Source organism: Emydura macquarii, unplaced genomic scaffold, assembly GCF_026122565.2.
Source record: "Emydura macquarii macquarii isolate MOO-44397 ecotype Brisbane River unplaced genomic scaffold, CSIRO-AGI_Emac_v2 contig_3692, whole genome shotgun sequence".
NCBI lineage: Eukaryota > Metazoa > Chordata > Testudines > Chelidae > Emydura > Emydura macquarii.
Window position 1 is genome coordinate 1 of NW_027133829.1, and position 25,347 is coordinate 25,347.

General features: G+C 40.0%; 1 protein-coding gene across 1 annotated transcript; it reads right to left on the reverse strand.

The window, feature by feature from the left end:
• Nucleotides 1–5,647: 5,647 nt before the first annotated feature.
• LOC137146103 (pancreatic lipase-related protein 2-like) lies at nt 5,648–25,130 on the reverse strand (the record flags this gene model as incomplete). Its single annotated transcript, XM_067537245.1, has 11 exons — nt 25,082–25,130; nt 21,984–22,138; nt 18,805–18,930; nt 17,464–17,598; nt 15,842–15,950; nt 13,836–13,959; nt 13,627–13,745; nt 10,909–11,024; nt 8,136–8,265; nt 6,748–6,859; nt 5,648–5,815 (listed from the first exon to the last, which is right to left on the reverse strand). Coding segments are annotated over exons 1-11 (1,343 nt in total), but the record flags the coding sequence as incomplete, so codon positions are not given.
• Nucleotides 25,131–25,347: the final 217 nt, after the last annotated feature.

The window sequence follows — 25,347 nt, forward strand, 5'->3', positions numbered from 1 at the left end:
CAGGCACCTCTACTGCCCTGACAGAGAGGCAAAGGGCTGGAAGATGAGTGTGCTAACCAATAGGCTGTCCAGCCCTCTAAGGCCTCTATCCCGTAGCCTTTGGGCTGTTTTAACTTATTACAGGGATGAAGCAACCCCAACTTGCTCCAACACTGAGGGAGCACAAAGGAAGCAGCTTAATACGGACCAAAGGGCGTGTATTTTTTATGGAACCCTTTATAGGGAACATGACACTAGGTAGGTGAACATGGAGTCCCACTCCAGAAGCAACTGACACACTCAAACAGTTTTACTGAAAAAAAAAAGTGGGAAGCAGCAAAGGGAAAGTAACTTAAAGAAGAAGTGCACTGAGTGCTACTCTGGTGTTTGTTATCCAGGATAATGGGAAGGCAACGTGATATTGAGAGTTTTAGGGGTATAAAAATTGACCTGGATGAGTCAGAGTCCTGGCAAACTGAAAGAACCCCTGTGCTGAGGAATGGTAATTGTGTTTTCCTCCTGCAGGCCGGTGATTGGGTGGAGGAACCTCCTAGTGGAGGAGGCTAATGATTTACATAGGAAAGAAAAAGGTAATCCCAGATAATGGAGGAGGATAGAGCCAAACTCCCACAAGGGGGATGCTAAGAGGGAGAGAGCTTTTGCTGCCACTGCTGTGTGTAATTGATGTCCCATCGTTGGGGTTTGCATAGGTTTTGGCTGAAAATGGCAAAAAGCAACTCTGGCTCCATATTGCCTCCTCCAAGCCATGAGCATCACCCCCGTAAGCTAACCTCATTTCTTTTGCAGCCTTACTGTTTTCTCTCAGTTCAAATTTCCTGGGACAAAACTGTGAAGTGAGTATTATTGCTTTCCTGCTCCACTCTCAGATTAATTATATGAAATCTCTGTGCTCAAAGGTGGCAACTCTCACCCCAGAACTGGGTAAAGAATAAAGCAGAAGATGAAAATGAAACAATGTGGAAACTGAATACACATTTTTCTTTGTGCTGAAAAAACAAAAGTCTGGAGAGAAAAGTGGAAACCAGTGGAAATCATTTGGGAGCAAATAACAGAGATCCTGGGGAGTTATCTGGTGAAAAAGGGACAAACGTGATGCATTTCATGAGGACTTTCTTATCTCAAGTGCTGAAGATTGTGTGTGTTTGTGTACATGTGTGTGTGTGCGCATGTGTGTGTTTTAAAAATCATGTGTATGTTGTACATTGATATAGAATCCCAACAAGGGAATTTCTGTACTGGAATAGGAGAGAATTCTGGCACAAGATTGAGATATGAACTGATGACAGGAAAGGACAGATTTTTACAGGCAATTTGGGAGGGTGGGGAAATATATATAGGTTTATTTGTCAAGTCTTTACTTCTCTAACACAAAGTTGAAGAAAGAAAATTACTTTGGTAAACATCACGATGCTGAAGTTTTATTTTAGAAGTAAATTATAAGAGTCATAATATTCTGGGATGTTAAATGTTTAAATGTGCATGAAAGCATCTGAATACTGCACAGTGGGAAAACAGATAAAGAATCAGAAGAGGAGGACAAGGAAGAAAGATAGTATACTGTACATTGACTTCACCTAAGATGTTGTTTAGTTAATTAGTTGGTTAATTTATTTATTTGAGGCTGTTTTTATGCTATTGTTTACTCAAGCACAAGTATTGAGGTGGGAGAGTCTTCCATTTATGGACCATCTATTGGTTCCCCTTCTTTTGGAAAGAAGAAAATGTGTTGTGGCATGCAATTAAACATTTTATTTCCTGTTAATGGAGAATTCTGATGTTCATGATTCTTGCTATCAAAGTAGCACACTTTTATGCATCATTATCTGCAGAGTATATTCCCTCTCCTAAAATTGCTCCTCTAGGGAGACACACACACTGAAGGTAGTTAGATAAGCGGCTCTAAAACGTTATTATATTTTTGGTACCGTAGTTTAATATTTTGGATTATTTATTTACTATTGCTGTTCACTTCTTCCATGGAACTAAAGGGAACATATAAAGTACAAGGATCTAATGTTTTCTGACCTTCCCCAGTAACAGAAGAAATGTCATGCATATTATAAGAAAAAAAAACCATCCTGAAAGCTGAATATTCTCTAATGATTTTGTTAGTAATTTTATAGAGTATCCTCAGCTTATTCTTTGCACCAAGAAAGTATTTTGGACTGGGTTTTGTTTTATTTTTAAATTTAATTTTAATAACCTTTTTGTATTGTACTTCCAAAAAGCCAATAAATATTATAAAATAAAGAAAAATCAATAACAGTAATTGAAGTTGTTTAATCCAATGTCAAAAGCTGTCTATAAAGTCAGCTTCTTCTAGGGTGATAAAGAGAATGCAAGTTGCACAGAGGAATATGCCCTCAAAAAGCGTATTTAAATAGAGCACAGCTGTTCAAAGAGTAATTGTCTTTTTCAGCATGGCAGCAAAATATATCATGTAGCACACCTAAAATTATAAATTATAGATCAGATTTAATTCATTATAAAAGTTAGGCTTACTTTATTTTGACATTTACAAGGTATGAACATCTTGACTGATTGTCTTTTCCAAAGCAAAATTCCTGTGATTATATCAGTCCTTTATATCTTCAGACCAGTTCCAAAAATGTAAACTGACAGCACCACACAAATCTGAAATCATTACAATTTTAAAATTTCAAAAGAGGGAAGTGGAAAGAGAAAAGAGTGATACAGCAATATCTGGTTACTGTCAATGCTTTGTTAAAATTACCTGTGGTAACTTTACAGGTATTAGTAGGAAAGATCAGTACTTCCACCCAAACAATTATACCACTATCACAATCTCAAATTACAAAAATAAATGTAACAAATCTACTTTTGATCTACTTGGGGAAGGCACTTACCCTTTCTGAGCCTCAGTTCCAAATCTGTAAACTGGGGTTAATTCTTCTTTTTGTCTGTGTTGTCTGTTTAGAATGTAAGCTCTTTGGGACAGGTAGTGTGGGTATGTACTATGCCTAGTACAAACAGTCAAATTTCAGTTGGGTCTTTTGGATGCTACTGTAGTACAAATAACAAACAAGAAGAAGAAGCATTCAGAACTCCTCCCACTCCTGTGTGTCTTATGAGTTCTACAGGAGAGGACTCGTATTGGGAATTTACAAAGATTCACAGGAATGGGGCCCTGCCCAAGTAGACTTCCTGAGTTGCACACGAGTAGGTTCCCTGATTATGCAGGTCTTGGGGACCTTTGTGTGTGTGTGATTGGTGTGTGAACTGGGTTACTGTATCTGAGCAGGAAGTCTACTGAACTTGTCAATACTGCTGCAGGCTTCTTAAGCCACTTCTGTTCCTCTGGCAAACCTCATATGATATGGCTGGATTTAGATATTTCTAAATATGCTTTTTCTGTCTCTCAGGTTTGGCCTTCTGAACTAGATCTCATTAAGATCTTTCCAATAAATCATCATTTGAAGTATTCCAAACAAGCCCATAATCAGGATATGGAAGTAAAGAGTTGCAAGAATTTGTCAGATAATTATTAATATTTATTATTTCTATGTTCCATATTTTAAAAATGGCTTCTTGAAATGGCCTCATGCTTGGTCAAAAAAAAAATTGTCTGCTTGCCACAAGTCACATATGCCAAGTTCAAAACTGAAAGGATGTTTATGGGGGATTTTAGACAGGAACCAAAACTAGGTTTATAACAGAAACAAATTCTGCCTCTTCAACACTGTTAGTTTATCTTATAGCTAGACAGAATCTGAACACCTCCAAACTTTTGGAAAAATTCAAACTATGCAGCTCAAGTCCATCTCTAATATGAGCAGATGCTGGAATTCTGATAAAGAGGGTAGATATTTATGGCACATGCTCTCTGTCCCATCCTTTGTGTTCTTTCTGGGAGGAAAATAAACATGATCCTAAGTATTGATTAAGCCCGTAACTCTAGAATTTACGTGACAGGTGACCTTAATGGTCTTTCTAGCTTTAATAAGCCACATCAGTTTGTATAGAAAACTTATCTTGATTATTTTCCTTTTAACAGTCACTTGGTGGAAGAAAGCCATTTAACATATCTGAATACTGCAGTGTTGTTCTGACTAACGAGATGAACAATGCTCTGTGAATACAAGAGGTTTTAAGGGTTGGGAAAAGGTCCTGGTTGTCTATCAAATCCAGCAGAGATGGATGGAGCAAGCCACAGCAAGTGCAAGGGTAGCAACTGTAGCAACAAGCAAATCTACTCTTGAGGAAAAAGAGAAAAATCAAGTGCTCTGCATGTCGTCGTGCCCAGCAATGGCCAGGTTTTATTGCAATGTACACGCCTGACTCCGTATCTGGATACACCGTGCTGCCAGTTCTCAACAGGCTTTTAGATGTGTTGCCAAAATGTAACTCTAAACATATCCTCCAGGAAAAAAGGGCATACCCCAGATAATTCTAGTCAAACTTTGGAGACTTTTATTTTCAATTGACACTCTTCAGAATACTGGTGAAGAAGCAGATGTTCCAAAGACAACCATGGAAAATTCCAGAAATCCTCTGAATGTTTAGTTGCCCAGGAAAAGGGGATTAAGACGAGATGCTGCAGCAGGCACTCCCAGCATGAGTTGGCATGTTTAAGGCTCCTGTACTTACAAAGTACATTCCGAAGGGCAGAGGTTTAAAGACAGTCTTTTCTACTGTATGTGAACAAGGAGAGATCTTTTTCATTTTTAGAATGTTTTTTTCAGATTGATACAAAAATGGAACCAAACCACACAGTTACAGCATTGGTAAAATATCTATTATGCTCCGTTGTCATTAACTGAGCTTGACAGGAGTTTAGCTCCCCTGTTAAGGGATAGATAGAGACAGTGAATGGATTTGGAAACACACCATTAGTGCTTTTGCAGAGAGCCAAGTAAATAAAGTTCTAGTATTTATTGAAGGAACCTAGTTTGAAATCAGTTTGCCACTGACCAAATGAAAAAAGATTCTGTTGTTCTGTGTGTTGCGGTCACAGTAAATACAAACACAAAGTTTTCATCAATATGTTAGCAAGGTGTAAGCGTTTGCCAAACTCTAGGCTGTACAATGACTTTGCTACAAAACGAAGACCTGTGAACAAAAGAAAATATATGTAAATATATTTCAGTACAACTTGAAATTTTCAAAGCAATGGCAGCAGTTACTAAACATGGAGCCTATTCCTTTTATTAATGTTGTGTCAACATATCCACCTCAAAATATTTGCTTTTTCTAAAAATACTTTCATTTTTTTTTTAAATTATCAGAATAAATATTTAAAGGATCATTAGGTAGGATTTATCTTAACTGTTCCAAAATATATTTACCCTCCGGTTCAGACCAAACATGGAAAATTTCAGTCCAGGAGGGAAACATAACTTTCTCATGTGTCTGGATGGACTCAAGCCAAAATTCCAAATCTGATTTCTCCTCTACCTGGGGTAAGTCTTGATATGGTTCAAAGCTGGCGGTGATATCCAAAATAGTCAATCAAAATGCTGGACCAAACGTACCCCTTTATGAGTGAAATTTGCATCTGAATCTTAATTTCATGGATGAAGCCTATTTCTTGTCATGAACAAATCACGATGGATGTAAAAATTGCAACTTTAATTGTCATTTTCTCTGCAGAAGAAATGATTGAAATACAGGTGGTAAGTGTACTTACACTTGCCTATCTTTTCCGGATACTACTGTGATGTTTTCTGCTCCCATGGTGCCCTTGCAGACACACAGTGGATGCTTTTCCCAGAGAAACTCAACTTTTGAAATGTTCCCCCGAATTTCTGCATCAATATAGGTTGTGTAAGTGGTGCCTGGCATGTAGACTTCCCTGCTAAAGGAAGAAACATGAAAGAAAAGAGATGCTCCGTGTTCTTCAACATAGTGAAAAGAAAATGTTACTTGGCATAGCCTAGGCAACAAAGAGTGTGGTGGTGCACTGATATGCTAGGAGCTCTCAGCAATACTGCTGCCTTTTATATTAAATTCTACCATTTGCTGAACAGATGTGAAAAGAGACTTTCTAAGGGCTTGTCTACACTTACCTCGAAGATTCGGTGGCAGTTGACCGGAGTTAAAGCACCCTGCTGATATTGGAGTAGACTCTCTCCTTTGGATCAGTGTTGTGATGGGCTGGGGGAGCTCAAACCCCTGCCTAGGGCTCTACCTCACACAGCTGCTGTGGCTGTGCGGGACCCCCTCTTTTCCCTTTCCATGATTGCCATTGAATGGTGCGGAGGGAATTCTGGGCTTGGGTGGGAAGACTTAGCAGGGGCTATGGAACAGAATTCACACTCTATAACATAATTCACAAACAGGCTGCAGGTTTGCCACATAAGCCTCATGCAGCCTCTAATCTCATCTGCAGTAATGACCATTGCTGCTCCACATCCCCCAAGAGAGGGTCATTGGATCTACATAGTTCTATATCATATACCCATTCCCCTAGCCCACTCCAAGATCTCCAGCAGGTCACACTTATTTTGAGTTAGCACAGCACCCCTACATGGGTGTAGAGGCCCTTGTGCCAGCTCTCCAGGTCATGGGTAAATTTCACACTCAGAAAATAAAACTAAAGAGAGAGAGTGGAAAAGAAAAACAAGCAATCTGTATATGTAGTTAGGGGAATTTTCATCGCTTTTCAGTTTTTTATTACTAATGTAAATGATCAGTAATATCAACAAGAACATGACTATATACCAACAGATGTACATTCAATACAGTAACATTGGCAGAGCTTTCTTTTTTCTGTGATGTGAAACTTACTTGGCAATTGTGTATTTCCTTTTGAGCCCATTAGTTCCAATTAAGGCTATCTCTATATTCCCCCACATCATCTGTGTTCCTGATATTTTGACAAATATTTTCTTCCTCCAACCTATGCAAAAGCAAAATAAATTAGGTTTCACAGCTGGATAGAAATATTTTTTTAATGTGTGTGCAAACAATATATTACTGTCTACTCTTAAAAAACATGAGCTGTAAAGGATCTTAACAAAAATGAATTTGGACAACCGTCTTATTTGTAAATGCAGATGTACAAAAGCTTTCACATGTGAGAGCAAAAGCAGCAGCATTCATGTTATGGTCCTGCAAACCACTATCCTCCAAACGAGATTCATGCTTCTATATATCTCTGCACCTGTGCAGAGCTCCATAGAGGTCAGTAGGGCTTTGCATGGAGATCTTATTGTAGCATCAGGGCCTAAAGTGCTAATGTTTGTATATAAATATAGATTTCAAGCAACCCAAAGTTTGGGAAGTGTTTGGATTATAAATTTTGGTTTGGCCCCTTATAAAGAGAGCCTTCTCTCTGCAAAAAATACAATATCTGGATTCAGATTAGGATTTATATCACCTCCACAGTTTAGTGTTTAGAATAAGATGTTTCTCCAGATTTAAGAAATGGCCGACTTCTGTGTCTCCCAAATGCATTTATTTTTGAGTTTTTTGCTCTTAAAAAGATGTGAGAAGATGTACATTATTCCTAATTTCTTTTTCATGTTGTACTGCTTAGTGAACAAGTGTCGTTATTTCTGCTCTAATTTATTTTCCCTGCTGCCCAACATTAAAGAGAGTTAATAATGCATTCATCCGTGAATTTCCACATTGATCAACTCAAAGTCTGGTTCTACATTTTCACAAATACAAAACATTCCTTCTGACTAAATCTTACAATTATGACTGGATGTATTTTGCAAAAATTTCATGAAATGACCCAACCTTCTAAAATTGTTCCAAGCTCTACAATGCAACAAAGATTTCTTTTGCTTCAAAATTTTGAAGAAGTTCAAAATGGACATTTTTCCCCATGTCATAGAAATTCTGAAACTATCAAATAGTTAATAGAATTTAGCAGCACCATTGACTTGAAAGTGGCCATCACCAACTGAATTGGTTCTACAACAATTCTCAACCTCCAGATAAATTAGAGCAAATTGATGACAAATTGTCTTTACAGATGCATGAAGACCTGGATCTTACAATGAGCTCCGTTCAAGCCAAACCCTGCATCCATTGACTTCAATAGAACTCAACACAGATACATAGGGGTCTATTCTCACAGAGCTCATTGCCAGACTGGGGTCTAATAATGATGAAACAAAATGAGAGGGGGAAGACTTAAAACCATATTAATCAGAGTTATGACTTACGAGCAAATGGTGGAAGCGGTCCTGTGTTTAAAAAAAATGTTTGGTTTTCTTCCTCAGTTCTGCCAAGAAACTTATCCGCATAGTGACCCATCACTGGGCAACCTTCTTTGGGACATGGGAAGCAGGATCCCTAGTTTGAAATAAGACCATCTATTAAGTATTATTTTCTTTTCATCTCAGCTCTTATGACATTTGGAGTCAGGACATCTTGATTCAGTACTCATTCCCAGTTTCAAGGTGCTCTTTAAAAATCAGGAGAGGTGGATGTGCTTACTTCTGAGATAAAATAATTTTCTTATTTCTTTATGGATGTAGTAAATCTGTGAGACAGCATGGTCTAGTTAAGTCACTGGACAGGAACGCCGGGGACCTAGGTTTAATTCCTTTAATTGCCCCAGGCTTCTTGGGTGATGATGGGCAAAGAGTTTAATCTGTCCTGTGCCTCAGTTCCCTATCTGTAAAATGGGGATAAGACTTCCCTACTCCTAGAGGTGGTGTGAGAATAAAAACATTAATAATTGTGAGGCACTTAGATACTACAGTGACGACGAGCTGTATAAGTACCGAGATAGAGAATAGAACTGATAATGGTGATGCAATGAATTGGTTTTTGTCCCCAATCTTGAAATCTGATCTGTATGCATATCAGCCTTATGTCCATGTAGAGTCCAGATGAAGTCAGCGGGACTCTGAGGTACAACCCTGCTGATCAGACATTACTATCCATAAAAAAAGATGAGTGAAGATAAGTTGAGATAGTATTTAAGTATTTACATTTAATTTCAGGAGAAAAAAATTAGTTTACCACATTCAGAGAGTAGAATTTTGTTGTTCATGACTTATTGTGAAAAGCATTCTTGCAGCAATAGCTGTTTAGACATTAGAGTGATAACAGGGCTAAATTGGGCATTATGATCATTTCTATTATTCCTTCTGCCATGGATGGAATTACTTTCCACTCAGAAATAAATTGCATACAGTAGGAAAGAGCACTGGTTTTATTCTAATGCTGAATTATATCAAATTTCCAAGTTATTCTATAATATTGCTGCAAGGAAAAATAAAGCTTCTTGTTGATCAGCACTGAGGTAATCATCCCTTTTGTGAACAGATGGGGAAAGGATTACAGACTGTATTCACTATATAATTATCCCTCAATTGCATTACCAGAGTTGGTTCATTAAAGACCCAATCCTGCCAAGGGCTGAATATCACCAGTTCCCACTGACTTCCTCATTTTCAACACTTAGCAGTTGTTTTAGGCCCTGAACCACAAATGTTTGTGTCTTGTATAAATGTTTGTCTCATCCTGTGGATCTGTGGATGTACTTTTTATTTATGTAACCATCTAATCACATATGAAATCCTACTTAGGTCCTGGCCTCATTGATGACTATTGAGCATGAGTTCAACAGGTATTGGACCTACAAATTGACCTGAATTATGAGCTCAACTGTAAAAAGTATGTAAATGTTCATAAGATGTTACACTAACATATAACAACAAAAGTTGATGGGAAAAGATATGAATGGTAGATAGAATATTGAATTAGTTTTTAAACAGAAAGGCCTACTGGTATGATTCAAGAATTGTGTTGATATTATGCTTGTTAAAAAATAGGAGATGAAGATCTAGAAGTTAATGAGCTAAAATTTGTATGTTAGACATTAGGCCTAATTGGTGGACAAAATAATGAGGGACTGGGTTATTCCACCCATCACTCCTTTTTTGGGACCTTAGAAGAAAGATTTTATGGGGAATGAAAACACAAAAAGAACAGATGGAACAAACCAAAGCTATTGAAGCAAGCCTCACCACCATGGCTGCCACCCCACTATTTCCTGGGACCCTGGCCCTCCATCATCGTGAGCCTGAGACATGACCTGACCATAATGGGCCAGAGAGAGAGGGATCCAGGTTACATTGACATCCTTTTCAACTCCCACTGAATTCCAAATACCACCTAGGATGACAGTTATTGCCATCTTTGATACCATTGAAAAGACTGTCAAACAAGATAACTTTTCTTTCTAAAATTGGACTTTAACAGCAGCAGCAATGACATCTCCAGACCATCTCAACTAACTTCTTCTCTTTTCCCCCAAAAGAATATTTATTACCATCTTTAATAGTATCTAAAAGACTGTCAGACAACATGGGATTTCTCCTTTTAAAAACTTGCTCTAGCTAAAGGGGAAAGGAACAAGGGATGTTGTTGAAATGAAAGCCTTCTTCAATACTTTGTTTCAAATGCTTTAACTGTTTTTCCTTCTTTTCTGTCTTCAAAGAAGGTTAAAAGGATTTTTAATTGTGTGTTTGCCATAGTGCCAAACAGGTTGAGGTCTCTGCATACCAAGCATTGGACCTTGTTTGAGACTTGTTAGATGTTGAACAATGACTGGGTCATGTTAACATCTTTAGCCCATTTGTTCCATCTAAATTAATGTAACAGTTTCATTGGTTAAGTAGGCATTTCTAAATAAACCTAGTCATTTCATTGTATCAGTTTTAAATATACTTCTTTTTAATTGAATGTTCCCTTGTTCCTGGTATTAGATGAGAGGGTAAACATAGGAGTTCATGACTTCCTTTCTCCGTAGTATTCATTATATTATATGCTCCTGTTATTCCCCCTCATACTCATCTCTTTAAACAGTACTAACTGTAATCTTTCTTCACGTGGATCTCTTTCTGTGCCTCTAATCATTTTCCTCATCCTCCTCTGGATCCTTTCAGTTTCTGCTCTTGATCCTTGCTTGTATATGATACTTACCAATTTAAAGGCATTGTATGTTTCACACTGATATCCAATAAATCCACTGGGCATGATAATGCTTTCAGAATAATACCGGAGGCTTCTTTTATGTGAGCATCCAACAGACCTAAATACTGGGCAAAACATCCATAAAATAATGATTAAGTCTGTATGGCAGTCATGTCATGATCATGAAATCCATGACAAAACCAGACATTTAGGTCTTTTTGCTCAAAAACAATTGGGAATACAATGATTGCACTTAACGTTTGTTTTGCAAATGTGTTTTAGAATGTGAATTATTTCTTTTGACCTTATGGAAAGAATTAGGCTTGCTGTTCATTAGTTTCTGATATGTTTTCGATGGACAGAATCTAGGTCACGATCCTGCAAATGGGTCTGCCCAAGTATGTCCCATTATCCATGCAGAGGCTTCCCGAAGGCAGTGGAGCTGTGTCTGGCTGCAGGAGAGTGCCTGAGAAAATCCAGGTGCAGGATTTTGCAATACTTAATTTGCATGCTTAATTTAGTTTAAAAGACTACCCAGGGGGATTTAGCAGGGTTTCCTTTCAACTTTTTGAGGAGTTGGAATAGTTGATAAATATAGCATTCTGAAAGCATACAGTAGTCACCAATTACATAGTCAATTGCCAAGTATTGCCACAAAAGTATTATGTCATAGCTGTTTTTTCCCTGTTCTTAGAATAAGATAGATCTGTAGCAAATCTTGTGACTTCCGTGGATTTTGTATTGTTGCTTTTTAAGGACTACAAGGTCTGCAATCCATTGACACCAGTGATATTGTGAAATGCATGGAACATCAAGATATTCTGCAATTTGTTCTTGATTTTTGTTAAAATCACTTGTTTCAGCCTTGTCCCTCCCCACAAATGTACTATTGCAGACCTACAGCACTGGGGACAAGGAAGTGCTTTCAGGATTGGGTCTCTTCACTGTAAGCTCCTTAGGGTAGGTATTGTTTTCAATCTCTCTGTAAAGCGCCATGCAGACCTATGGAATGTACAAAAATTGGATGATTTTCAAAAAATAATATAGATGTGGTTCTGAGCCAACTTGGAAAAAGCGGATTAACCCAACTGAGGAGTGAAATCCTGGCTACACTGAAGTCAGTGGGAGTTGACTTGGTGTAGACTTCAGTGAAGCCAGGATTTCACCCATCTGTATTTGTGCATTTTAAAGGCAGTCCAATTTACACCATATAATGCCCTTAGTATGTAAAAAACTAGGTGTGTGAAAAGTTTTCATAATTGTTTTTGGGAAATAATCTGGATGATGTCTTTTTTGTATGTTTGTTGCATTCTAGTTGTCTAACTCAGATGGGCTTTTAGTCCTCTCTTTAAAAAACCTAGCTCTGACAGTTGACTCTCTTTGTGGCTGTGTGCAAGCCAATGAACATCTGTAAAAAGGAGATCTTAATATTTATCTACTTACCATATCATATGTCTGTGGTGAGGACTTACTAAGCAGTGTTTGTAAAGCAAATCAATGCCAACTATTATTAAGCATAATAGATGCAAAGTGTTTAATGTTTAATCTGGAGACAGGAATAAAGATACTGTATCGTCAGTAACTGCATGAGTAACTACTCCATCTGAACCCTTTTGGCAGAATTTGATGGAAAAAGGGCTTTTTGCCCACAGATAGTTTTGATGAGAACAAACAAACTGATTTGATCTAAACTTTCCACAGAAAAGTCCCAACGATCTAGCAAAAAATCAAAAAATGATTTTTTTTTTGCCAAAATCCAAAGTATTTAGATTTGCAAATGCTACTGTAGTGTATCATGAGAGTTGTCGTTTGAGTGCTCTTGCTTCCATTCTCCTCTACAGGCCAAGCTCCGTGGCCAGTCTGCATCTCCCATGATGCAGCATGATCTTTCTTCATGGAGAGGGGTGGTAGTTGCATGCATGACTGGGGTGAATCCTGGGAGATATAGCCTGGCTGGGGAGCCCCCAGAGATGACAGTGTGGACATGAGGAAAACAAACTGCAATTCCCATATGACACCGCAGCAGGATATCCAAATTAAAATATTGTGATTTTCGAGGATTTGGAAAGTAGGCATTTGGATTTTATTTGGGTTTTTTAAATTAGTTGAGAACCCAATTTTTTAATTAGTTGAAAACCCAATCAGTTGAAAACCCTGACGATCACACATTGCAGCAGTCACTCTATCACCCTCTGAAAAGTTATTTAACTCCCTCCCCACTGTTCTGTTGCCTAGTTTAGTGAGGTATATATCTACCTGCCCCCTTTGAGAAGGCCAGTGCTAACAGTGACATGGAAGAGTGCCTCTTATACCTTGCCCCACTGCGACCAACATCTTTCGAAGAATAAGGAAAGTTCAGATTTTAAAATACTTCTGCCCGACTAAGTCACATGTTAACATTGGCCCCAATGTTAAAATTCCAGAACTTCCATTGATGTCAGTCACTGAGGTCCACGTGGCAGAAGTGTCATAGGGCATGCCTTGCACTCAGTGAACAAATCTGTATGATATTATTTGAATGCCTGATGGGAACTTGGTTAGTTAATGCACAGTAAAATCTGCATATTTCACAACTTGCTTTTAAACTTCCTGTTTTTGAATATCTTCTCCCTTCCCCAAAACACCAGTAGATAAATTGTATTCACAATAAGAATCCAAAAGGCTTATTTGTAGTCCATTTCAAACTATAGCGTGCAACCAGGTAGTGAATGTTTAAAATGTATTTACCTTTCATGATGTCATTGACATCAAAACTTGAAGGCAGTGACCGAAGTTCCCCACATCCTGGCATAGCTTTCCCACCATTCGGGTAAAAATCCAGATGGCCACAAGTTTGAAGGATGCCGCTGGCTGAAATATGTAAAGAGGTCAGTGGTGACTGCCTTCCAGAGGACTGCTGTCAAGATCAGTGCAAGTGTTTGTCTCTGTGCAAAAACTTACCGAAGTCAAAGAGTAAACGACCTGCATTACTGTGAATAACATCAACAAATTCTGCATCCGAAGGATCCAACCTGATCATAACAGGTGTATTGTGGAACAAAGGCCCCGCTGGATCCAAGCCTAAATAAACAGAAATGTGGGAGCTGATTATGTAACCTACAGGGCTGTATCCTGTAAGACATTGGCTTCAGCAGTTAGCATAAAGCTTGAGATCTATGAATTTTGGCACAGATAAATGACCCAGCGGTCATCCCTATGTTATGGAGAATTGGGAATAGAGTGTTAAGGGGAAGTCTGTACATACCGACACCAGGCAACCACAGGAACATAAGCGAAGCACAGCTTTTGGATATTTTAGGATAGGAACATCTGCAGATTTCTGATCACAAGAGTGTCATGGCAATGAACTGACATATATGATAATAAGATGAGATTATTAATATACTAACCTAAAGTAGGGTGAGGAAACACAAATAAGGAAGAGGGGAGAAACCTCTACTGAATAGGTATTAGGCATAGTGGCATCAGAGTAACATATTATAAAAGTCGTATCCCTGCCTGTGAGCAGGAGAGAGTGAGATGGCGCCTTTGGGAGGCACCAGGATGATGGCACTGATGAATGACTGTGACGAGGAAGATAATGGCTAACAGTTCAGGTGGTTCTGCCAGGGATGGTGTGAATATTTGGATGTTCAGGTGTAAATTCTGTATTAGCTCTGTCTACCTGACTGGTGTAGAGTGCTTGTGTCTTTGCTGAATGTATTAGTAAACTATTACAAATACAGAGGAGTTGCTAAACTGTGGGTGTGGCTACCGTGCACATCGGTGTCCCAACTGAATGGTAATTTTAATAATACTAGGCCTGCTCTTGGGACAAGAACCTGCCAAAGCTTAGAGTGATAACTGGGAATTCTTAAGGAATCAGTATAATTAATGACATAATCTATAGAGCAGGATATAGATGACAAATTGTCCACCGGTTCTAGTGTACTGGTTTTGCATTATGAATGAATGCTGTTGCTCTCTAGCACCTGGCCCACAGAGAACCTCTGGGCCCTACTATTGCTCATTGGCTAAGAATACCCTTTCAGCTCTAGTGGTAGAAGTTTTGTCTTGGCACCACAAGACAAGGGTTCTAGTCCCAGGTCCCCAGAAGTGGCTTAGATTATTGTCTGTTGCACACAGACCTAGTTACAGCGTTATCCCCAAACAAGGCAGCATTGAGCATAGTGTCTCATGAGAAGCGGTAATTGCTGTTGTGTGCCTTGACCCTTATCCTCTTGCGGGTGTGCAGTGAATGTCTGTCATTCACCCAGGTGTGTCTCCTTGGGGTGTGTGGTGCTGCAGACAGCGCTAGCAAACCCCTTATTGTCCAGTAGCTTGGGGACATGGTTTTATTTTTTTATTTGAAAAGGTCACGATCTGAAGTATTGAAGGAAACTGTGTTAAATTGAACTTTCAAGAATAAATATGGATTCTGAGTTATTAATGTTTAAACATCTGTAACCACACCCACAATAACTTTACCATAAATATTTTGCAATTGTTAATTAACATTCTACGCAGAGCTTGCCTAGGATTTGTAGTGTAGTGAAACAAGCTGAGCTTCACCCACTGGTGACTCCCTCCCTCCTGCTTCTGTGTACACTTGACACTTCCAGTAAGTTTGGTCAGCTCTCACTTTATGCACCGAAGCTAGAGGTGCAGCACAGTCTTCCTAGCACAGAGCAGGTGAGGAATAGTTAAGAATTTCACTCTTTGTTGCCACCCAGTCTTCCTGGAGTCAGACGTGGCTCAGGAGGGGAAATTGGGACAGTGCTGCGGCAGGTGATGTGGATCCAGTGAAAAACAAGGCCCTCTTTGTATATGATCACATAGGCCTAATGCTGTCGCCTAATGCTATCTGTATTGTGGATTCATCAGCTAGTGCCTGTGCTTTGTTAGCTTCTTCCCTCTTGCTGAAAAAGTGCCAAGTCCCATCTGATGAAGTAGCCTATGGTACCTGTTATTCTTCCGATGCCTGGTTTCCTTCTCCCTGCCTCCCCAGCAGCATGTGCTCCAAGACTATGGCCAATGAAATGGACATTGGCAGGAGAATATCCATATTCCTTCTGTTGATGCAGGAAAATGAACAAAAAAATCATATGTTTGTGCTGGGCAAAGAGAGTGCCAGGGAGAGGACTTCATTAGGAGCTAGATCTTCTGACCCTGCAAATGTCTGTCATGTCTGTGCCCAAATGTGCAGCGTATGAAAACGTTACACTATAGAGATGGGACTTGTAAATGGAGATAACACCTAGTACAGTGGCCTTACGCTCAGGGTCCAGTGCTGTGAGGTGATGTATGCCTTCCTCCATCGTGGACTTTATGTCCAACTTACCCCAAACCCCTACTAGATCATGATGACCCCACCCCAGCCATGCTTCCAGGTCTTCACCCTCCCCTGAACAAGCACATTCCCGTAGTCTCTGGGGCACTGACTAGCCTGCTCCCCACTTCTGGAGTCTGTTCGGCAACAGCAGAATGACACTGGTTCCTCTCCTGCCCCCGATCCCCCCCTCACCCACCCCAAGCCACATCCCCATTCTTCAGGTCAGGGCTGTGAGGCTAGGTGGGAAAGTTTGCACAACTGCTGTCTGTGCTGTACCCGTCCTGTGGAGAACTAGAACTTTATTGTACAGGGATGTCAGCCTGAACCCTTCCACCAGCACTCAGTTCACATGCAGACTTAATAGCCCCATGTAATTTAAAGCAGTGCTTCTCAACCAGAGGTGTGCAGAGCTCTTCCAGGGAGTACATCAAATCATCTAGATATTTGCCTAGTTTTACAACAGGCTACATAAAAAGCACTAGCGAAGTCAGTACAAACTAAAATTTCATACAGACAATGACTTTTTTATACTGCTCTATATACCATACACTGACTTGTAAGTACAATATTTATATTCCAATTGATTTGTTTTATAGTTATATGGTAAAAATGAGAAAGTCAGCAATTTTTCTGTGGCGCTTTTGTATTTTTGTCTGATTTTGCAAATAAGTAATTTTGGAGTGAGGTGAAACTTGGGGGTACCCAAGACAAGTCAGACACCTGAAGGGGGTCCAGTAGTCAGGAAAGGTTGAGAGCCACTGATTTAAAGCAGTTCAAAAAATAAGGTCTGAGTCAGGTTCCATACCTCTCACTCCCAGTGATGGGCTGTCAGTTCATTTGGTGAAGATACACTGCCACCTAGTGGCTTGTCAGATTAATTGGCTGCCTCTTTCCTAGGGCTGCCTTTAGGATGTCTCCTGCCTGCATGTTTTGCGGTTATGACCCAGATTCTGCAAACACATGCTGAACTTTAATGGGACTCTCAGGCACTTAGAGTAAAGCCTATATTTTATTTGTATGTGAAGGAGGAATGTTTATGTGGTTATCAACTGCTGCATTCAGAACTCCCCTGCTTTCTGACGGTGCCAACTCTGAGCTAAGGACATCCCAGGTATTTTCTTAGACCCATCATGTGAAAAAGATTTAGGGTCTACATAGAAAATAAAACCTGATGTAAACTCCACCACATGGACTGTATGTCAGTGGGTGTGCTCCACACAGCCTGGAATAGTGGCTAAATAAGGCATTTTTACCTCAAGAAAGTCCACAAAATAGATCAGTTCAGCCCCCACAACACGGATGTTGTTTATTGCTTCAGTGTACAATGCATTTGAGCCATCTCTCCAATCTACAATAATGCAGTTCACATCTTCCGCTTTAAGCATGACCTGGTGGTTATGAAAACAAGAGGATGGAAGGAAACCAGTATGAGTTAAAAGTCAGGAGTCAAGTTATTGGAACTAAATAATCAAGTAATGACTGAATTATACTGTGCTATGGCAGAGAGTCTCATCTCAGTCACTGAGGGCCGGGCTCTTATTTATGAAATTAGCACCTGCTTGTGCAAGATGCCCCAATGACCACAAATTCTGCTTGCATTACTCATGTGACTATCAGATGGAAAGCCCTGGTGCAACTCATGGGCCCTATTCTACAACTCTTCCACTGAGTACCTCATTTTGCAAGTAGTTCTATTGATCCCCACAGAGTGAAGCATACGTACCATTGGTAGGGGGGACAGAATGAGACTGTGTGTGAGTAAGGTGAGCAGGACTTGACCCCAGGTTGTATATACAAAAATTTTCCCCAAAATTGTAAAGCAACTCGGCTAAGATTTGTTTTTTCAACATGATTTTTTTTTATCTAATAGTTTTCTAATAACCCCTCAGAAGTTCAAATCTTGTTGTGTTTCTATTTAGAAAAGTGGCAGTATAAAAATGACACCAGGCACAACTGCCTCATCAGCTTACTGGACTAATGAAGATAAACTTTTAGTACTTTTTTTACTCCTATTAGTGGAGTCAACACAAAACAATGAGGAGGGAAGACCCAGTAATTAGGGCACTACACTAGGACTTGGGGAGCCTGGGTTGAAGTCACTGTGGCACATGGACATCTCTCTGTGCTTCCCTTCCTCCGCTGTACAATGGGGATATTAGCTCTTCCCTTCTCACAGACACGCTGTGAGGATAAGCACATGAAAGATTGTGAGGGGGCTCAGATTGTACCAGGATGGGGGCCATCCAAGTACCTACGATGAAAGTTATGGGAGGCTGTCCTGGATTCTGTTTCTTCTCACATAGGTAACAAATCTGCTGACACAAAGTTCCAAATGCAGGGCCAGATTTAGCCCTCTGTTCCAGCACAGCCTGAAGCCCTAACCCCAACCCTCATTGCATTTTCCTCCATAAGTCATAAGAAATGAATTACTGGTGTACCAAAAAGCACAGAAAGAATTTAAAGAGAAAATAGATCTAACCATGTTTTGAAGTCAGTACGTTTTAGCTAGACACTACATACCAAATAGTTTAAAAAATGAAAGCTGAAATTTCAGGTTGAAATGGAATGACTATGAGATAATATTCATATTATACCCTGCATATATCTATTATCCTGGGGTAGTCTTCACCGATGGTATATCCGTGTATAATGAAACGAGTTTTCCTGTGTGTTCGGAAATTTGAGGCTTTGATAGTTGAGGGATTTATAGCAGAAATCTCCTGTATTAAGAAAGAAAACAAGAAGGAAAAAAAAGGAAAAGATCTGTATATTCTACCTTGGCATGTGTTTTCATATGGAGACAGTGAGGCCCAGTGGGTAGAGCATGGGACTGAGACTCAGAAGAGTTGGGGTTCCATTCCTAGCTCTGCCACTGGTCTGCTGGGGGACCTTGGGTAAGTCACTTCTCCTCTCTGTGCCTTAGGTCTGGTAAAACGTAGCTGCATCACTCAGGGCTGTGAAAATTTGCATGCTATGTGCAATGTAGGTAGGTCAACCTAACCCCGACTGAAGATGCAGTTAAGTCAACAGAAAAATTCTTCCATTGACCCCAGCTACTGCCTCTCAAGAGGGTGGATTTCCTACAGTAACAGAAAAACACTTTCCATTGCTGTAGTGTCTATGCTAGAGCGGCGTAGGTGCAGCACTTGTAATGTAGCCATACCCTTAGTTTTCCCTTAGCTTTGAGATCTACTGTCATATAAGAACTAGGTGTTATTAAAATGTATCAAAGGAAATACCTACAAGCTGATGGACTGAAAGTCACTTGCATGTTTGTTCCCACTTTTTTTTTAGAAGAAAATCAGAGACAGCGAGAGAGAGAACTGGGACCTGAATTTCTAACCTGTTTCTTTTTTATCTTAAAGACTCTCTAGGCAACTGAAAGACTGTCTGTGATCAGATCAGAGTTCCTGAGTAATGTTTGATTAGTTGAAAGGGAAAGCAATATTTTAATTAATTTGTTTTTAATTGTGGCTTGTTTAAAACTCTTTTTGGTAACGCTTGTTAAGCTTGAATACTTCAATAAGCAATTGGGAGAAAATATGATTTTGCTCAGTACTCTACACCCCCATACCTTCAGTGAAGGGTTGAGAGAAGTCGGGGAATATATCCAAGACCCTCAACAAGTCTTCCAGGGAAGACCAGGCCTGAAAATCCTGAAGTTTTTTTTTTTTAAAGGTGATAAACAACCAGGAAAAATAAATTTAAAAAAAATCCCATTCTTTAAAAACTAGCACTAATAAAAATCTCTTGATTCTTTTTTATACATTGTAAAAAAACAAAACAAACAAAAAAAGGCACAAACCTCAGTATTTTTTCTATTGCCAGGTAACAATTAAATTACTTGAATTTTGATTTCTCTGTAAACCAGTTAGGATTGGCTTTCTTTGGTGGGTCATTTTTCTTCTCCCACCAAAGTCATCTCCATCCCAGCAAATGCATTGCATGCACACACTGTGCTACAGATGGGGCTCAAGCCAGAGCCTGAACCCAAACACCTGCAACATCTTGAGAAGGTCAGATACGAATTTGGTTACAAACTTTCACCCAGTTCTGGTTGGTTCTTAACATAAGTGATGGGACTGGGACCCTCTCTCCTTTCTACTCTCCCAATGAAGACTCCTCACTTTCTCCCTCTTCCTACCACTGCCGCAAACCTCTTCCAGCTGTCCCCCCTCTACTTTTTTCCTCCCCCCCCCAATGCATTACTTCCTCTTGTCACTCCTATTCTCCTGTCACTGTAGATGCCCCAGTTGCCTCCTTCCCTTTCCCAGTGCAAGTGGCTCCAGAAAGCTAGCCCAGCCACCTCTCACTGCTGCCTTCTTACACCTCTCTACCTGAGCTGGCTCTAGAGAAACAGCCCTTTCCCTGCCCAGCTGACCCTGCCCAGGAGGATCCGACGTCACCTCCCAAGCACCCAACTCACATCTCCGTAGGATTGCTTTTCAAAGGTGCTTCAGCTGGTCTTTACTTACCTGCCCACTCTCACAGGCAGAAATGATTGCATCTGATGCTTCATCAGATGTGCTTATAGAAACAAAGCAATGCAAACTCATCGCTGATGGCAGATTGGGCTTGGCTCCAACTCCCATTGAAGTAAATGGAAAAACTCCCACTGAGTGTGGGGTCAGGTTCGACCAGAGAGATCCCACCAAATTCTACCATCCTTCCCATCAGTTTGCCTCCACTGACAGACTGGTCTGCCAGACGGACCAGGCTTACCTGGGTATTCCAGGGACTGCTCCAAATATAATCTTACAATCGACAGCAGGGAGATAATGAGGCTCAAACATTTTTTGTGATTTTAATAAACTGCAAATGGGGCTAAAAGAAAGAACAACTTTCTATGTGTCCCTTGCTTTTGTTCTCCTTTGTCGTTCCCTTCTCTCTGTGTTATATCTTGCCAAAGGTTTTCCTTCAGCTTTTCCAGTCTCAGTTCTCTTTCAGTCTCACTTTTATAACATGTTTAATAATGGTTCCCTCTTCTTCCATCTCTCTCCCCCTTTCTTTCCTTTTACTAGCCTTTCCTCTGCTTTTCTCACCTTCCTTCTCTTTAGCCTTCCCTATCTCTCTCTCTCCCCCTTTCCAAATCTCTCCTTCATCTTCACATCCCTCTTATTCTTGTTCCTTCTCTTTTCTCCATCCCTTTTTAATCTCTTTATCGTTTTTCTTTTGTAATCTGCTCCCTCATTCCCCACCCTTGGTTTCTGCTCTCTGTGGGCCATCCACACAAGCAGGACCTCTGAAAGCAGCCATGTTCAGTTCAGAGATCTCAGTACTAAAATGTGTGGGCTGTATTCTTGAATCCTAAACCTTGCCCTGAAATTCCCTTTCTAGGCTGGAGCCACAGAGGCCCTGCAAAGTCATGCCTTTGCAGGCTCATTATGCCAAAAGTGAGACAGGACAGGCCTTCCTTGTGGTTCCTTTTCCAGCTCTGGCTCTTTGGCAAACCACCTGAAGCCAGAATATGGCCCTTTGTCTGCAACTGAGAAGCATGTCAGATGCAAACTACTGTTCAGAATACTTCAGATAACCTATATCACTGGAATCACATTAGATGAACGGTTAAACCTAATACTTTACTGGTCACACAATGTCTGGAAAAATGAGATGGGAGAGGGAGAAATCAGTCTGCGCTGTTGAGACAGTGTATACTGCAGAAATCAAGCCTGCTGTGTTGGGACTGTGTTGGCTGAGAGAATGGGAGAAAGGAAAAAAAAAATCAGAATTAATTTCTGGAATGAGTAGTATGTAAAACAGAGTTGGCTTTTACCTGAAATCTTTTGAGGTTGTCTCTAGTGTAAAGGAGGAAAGTGGTATTTATGGATTCTGGAGAGTTGGGTAGGCCTTTCAGTGGCCTTTGTAATGTCCCACCCCATGGTGGGTTATCTGTAAAGCATCCGAGCCTTTTGTAGCAAACTTCTTTTCCTGTGGCACATAAAGCAAATTATTAATGTTTTGGAAATTGGTTCTAAGTTAGGTTGTACGGCTGAGGCTGCCACCACTTTAGAAGAAGTTGATCAGAGAGATTTACTTCTTTTTACATCAGGGGAGCTGAGAATAGCTGAATCAGATTTGAATGGTGTTACATGAGTTTATTTCTAGAGAGAAGTTCTGTTGTGATGGATACTCCTAGCAACCCCATGGATTGCACTGGGAGCAAGACAGGGCCTCACGGTATTCTGAATTGCTCCTGTGGTGTCCCTAAGAAAAGTAAGAGTAATGAATGGAGCAGACTCCTTGGCTCTGTCACCCACACTCACCACATCTGGGAGAAAATGGGGAGGACCTGAAAATCTCTGCCATGCAGAATCTTCAGCACTGGGGTTGCCCCAGTTCCCTATAGGTGGGGCAGGAGTTGCCCTTTATTGCAGACACATTGACACAGAGCAAGCCCACACCTTTTTCTAGGGTTAACAGTGCACTGACTAAACAAGGAGCTTCCAAGAAGAATAGCTGTGTTATATGATGAATGTTCACCAGCAAACTCATGGCATCCACTGATTCTTAGCCATTTTCAGTTATGCCTGATGTAAGGCAGATCACTGAAGCCAACAGCACTGTAACAAGAAGCTTCTTCAAAGCCTAATTTTAATTAACCAATCTGTACAATTTAGCAAACTGCGCCTGCAGCTCTGTATCTAGGGCACGTTACCAGAACTGCTATCTCTGGGGAACTTGGTCGTAGTCCGCTAAAAGCTAGTTGGCTATTTAGAAATGGTCTTCAAGTGCTGTCAGCATACATAGGAATTAGGTCTGAAGATGCCTCAAGAGACTGTAACCTGGTGGAGCTTCACTTTCAACATTTTTAGATATCATTTCTTTAGAGATGCCTGAGGTTTGGGTCTTTGATTTAAGAGGAAGGGAAGCCAAATGGGAAATACATTTAGCCGGTGGAACTCATTGTTACAAGTTTATTGTTGAGGCCAAGGCCTTAGCAGGAAATTTGTGTGAATAACAAGAACATCCAGAGTCGTATTAATAAGGATTTTAAAAAGAGGTTTTGAGGGTTTAGTCCCTGAAGTATGTAGATTTATAACCCAACATTTAATTAATGACAGTTAGAAAGAAACTTCCCCTGGGGGCTAGTTATCCCATAACTGCTTAGTGCAGGGTCTCTTGCACCTTTCTTTGAAGCAGTAAGTAGTGGCTACTGTCAGAGACAGGATACTGGGCTAAATGGGGCTTGCGATACTGGGCTAAATGGGGCTTGCATGTGATCCAGTATGGCAGTTCCTATGTTCCAATGGCCTGACTGGGAAGGGCTTAGAAGTCAGAGGCAGGAACCTGGGCATTAAGACAGCTGCTATTTGTACAGTAAGCTCTTTTGCGAACTGTATTGTGCAAATTCATTGCAAACCTATCTGATGAAGACAGTCAATGCAATCCTGACTCTGTGCCTTCCTAAAACAAGCAAGTGTTTGGGTCTTGTTGCTTGAGGCAATTTTTTATACCACTCCTGGTGCTGTTCGGGATTATCTAAATTATTGTTTCTTGTGCAATAATACAAGGGGGAGGAGTAAAAAAAAACAAAATAAAATGTATATATCTGATTGGCCCACATCTTTAATCAAATATCTGCTTTTATTAGCCAAAAGGTTTGAAGTGTGGAAGCAATAGTGCCCAAAGCAATGCACAGCCCGGGGAAGTGGTGAAATCCTAAAAAAAAGTTGGAGTCTCTTAATTTCTATTATTGTTTTAATATAATAGCAATATAGTTAGAGTATATGAGAGTTGCCATTTAAAAGTCACCATTGACCAACACTTATCACCGCACCTGCAATACTCCAACTAATTCCTATTCTAAGTAGAGGAGAATAATACAAATGATTGGAAACTATGAGAACCAAGGGTCAATAATGAATTTTTAATAGTGGCAGCCAAGACTAATGTTGTTCATAACTTTTGACAAGTGGTCAGTATAATATATTGTATGCTTTAAAAACACATTTGGGATCAGAGCAAAATCTGGATATGGAAATGTAAGTAGGGTGTATGTTGGGACCTGACATGTGATTTAGTCATTTTCAAAGGAGTCATTCCATTGACTTCAATGAGCTTTTGGATCATGCCCTTAGATACTTATATAGCTCTTTACATGTTCAGAATGCTTTGTTAACAAAGGTTCACACCTGCCTGTATTCTTTGGTATGTCAGAATTACCGACTGAGGGAAACTGCAGCCCCAATATTTAAGATAAATCTCTAGCTTATATTCCTGCATCAGTCATTTTGGAGGAGCAGTGTGGGTTTGCACAAAACTGTGTGCACACCTTAAAAATGTGGGCCTATCTGCTTTTCTGAGCTGCAAAACTTCCTTTGCATTAAATTCCAATGTAACAGGAGTAAATATAGATAAACATAAATGACCACTCTGACCACCACCTATCCTGCTGAGCAAACTTGTCTCATGTTTCCTTGTGTTTCCCTTATATATCGGTTTGTATCTACCTATTCTTCCTTGTCTTATGTTTAGATAGTAAGCTCTTTTGTTCTGTCTTTTTACAGCACCTAGTCCATACCTGGGGCTCCTAGGTGCTAATGCAATACAAATAATATAGAGATATTTGGTAGTTAGTCTGAAGAGGAAACAATAATCTTGAAAGGATTAGGCTCCTTTCCTACATAGATATACAGAGCTATCTCCCATTCCATTTGCTAACTAATTTATTTTAAAATGAAAAACATTTATTGGCTGAATGTGACAGACATTAAACTAAAGAGCAAGTCAGTCATATAGAGGAGAACCTGTCCAAAGCACATGTATTACTGTAACATTTTCCTTAAAACGCCTCTCTATTGATTGTAGTTTGATCTGAACGTGAGTAAATTCATTAACAATAGTGTCGTCCTGGTCAATACCATGTCTCACCTCTGGCTGTATCGAGCAGAAAAAGTGCACAGATCCAAATTCCAAACATCTAAAGAAAAATAAATGCACAAGTCATTGCAAAATAAAGTGTATGTAGTTCTGCTACCTGGGGAGTGTGATGACATTTGAAGGTGGGGGTGATAAATATATTCATATGAGTTAGGAAAAATAAACACCCCGTCTGGAAGGATGAAAAAATCTGGTCAATCAGAGGTCTCCACACCAAACTAAAGGTCAGATCATTATATGCCATGTATGCTATTGTA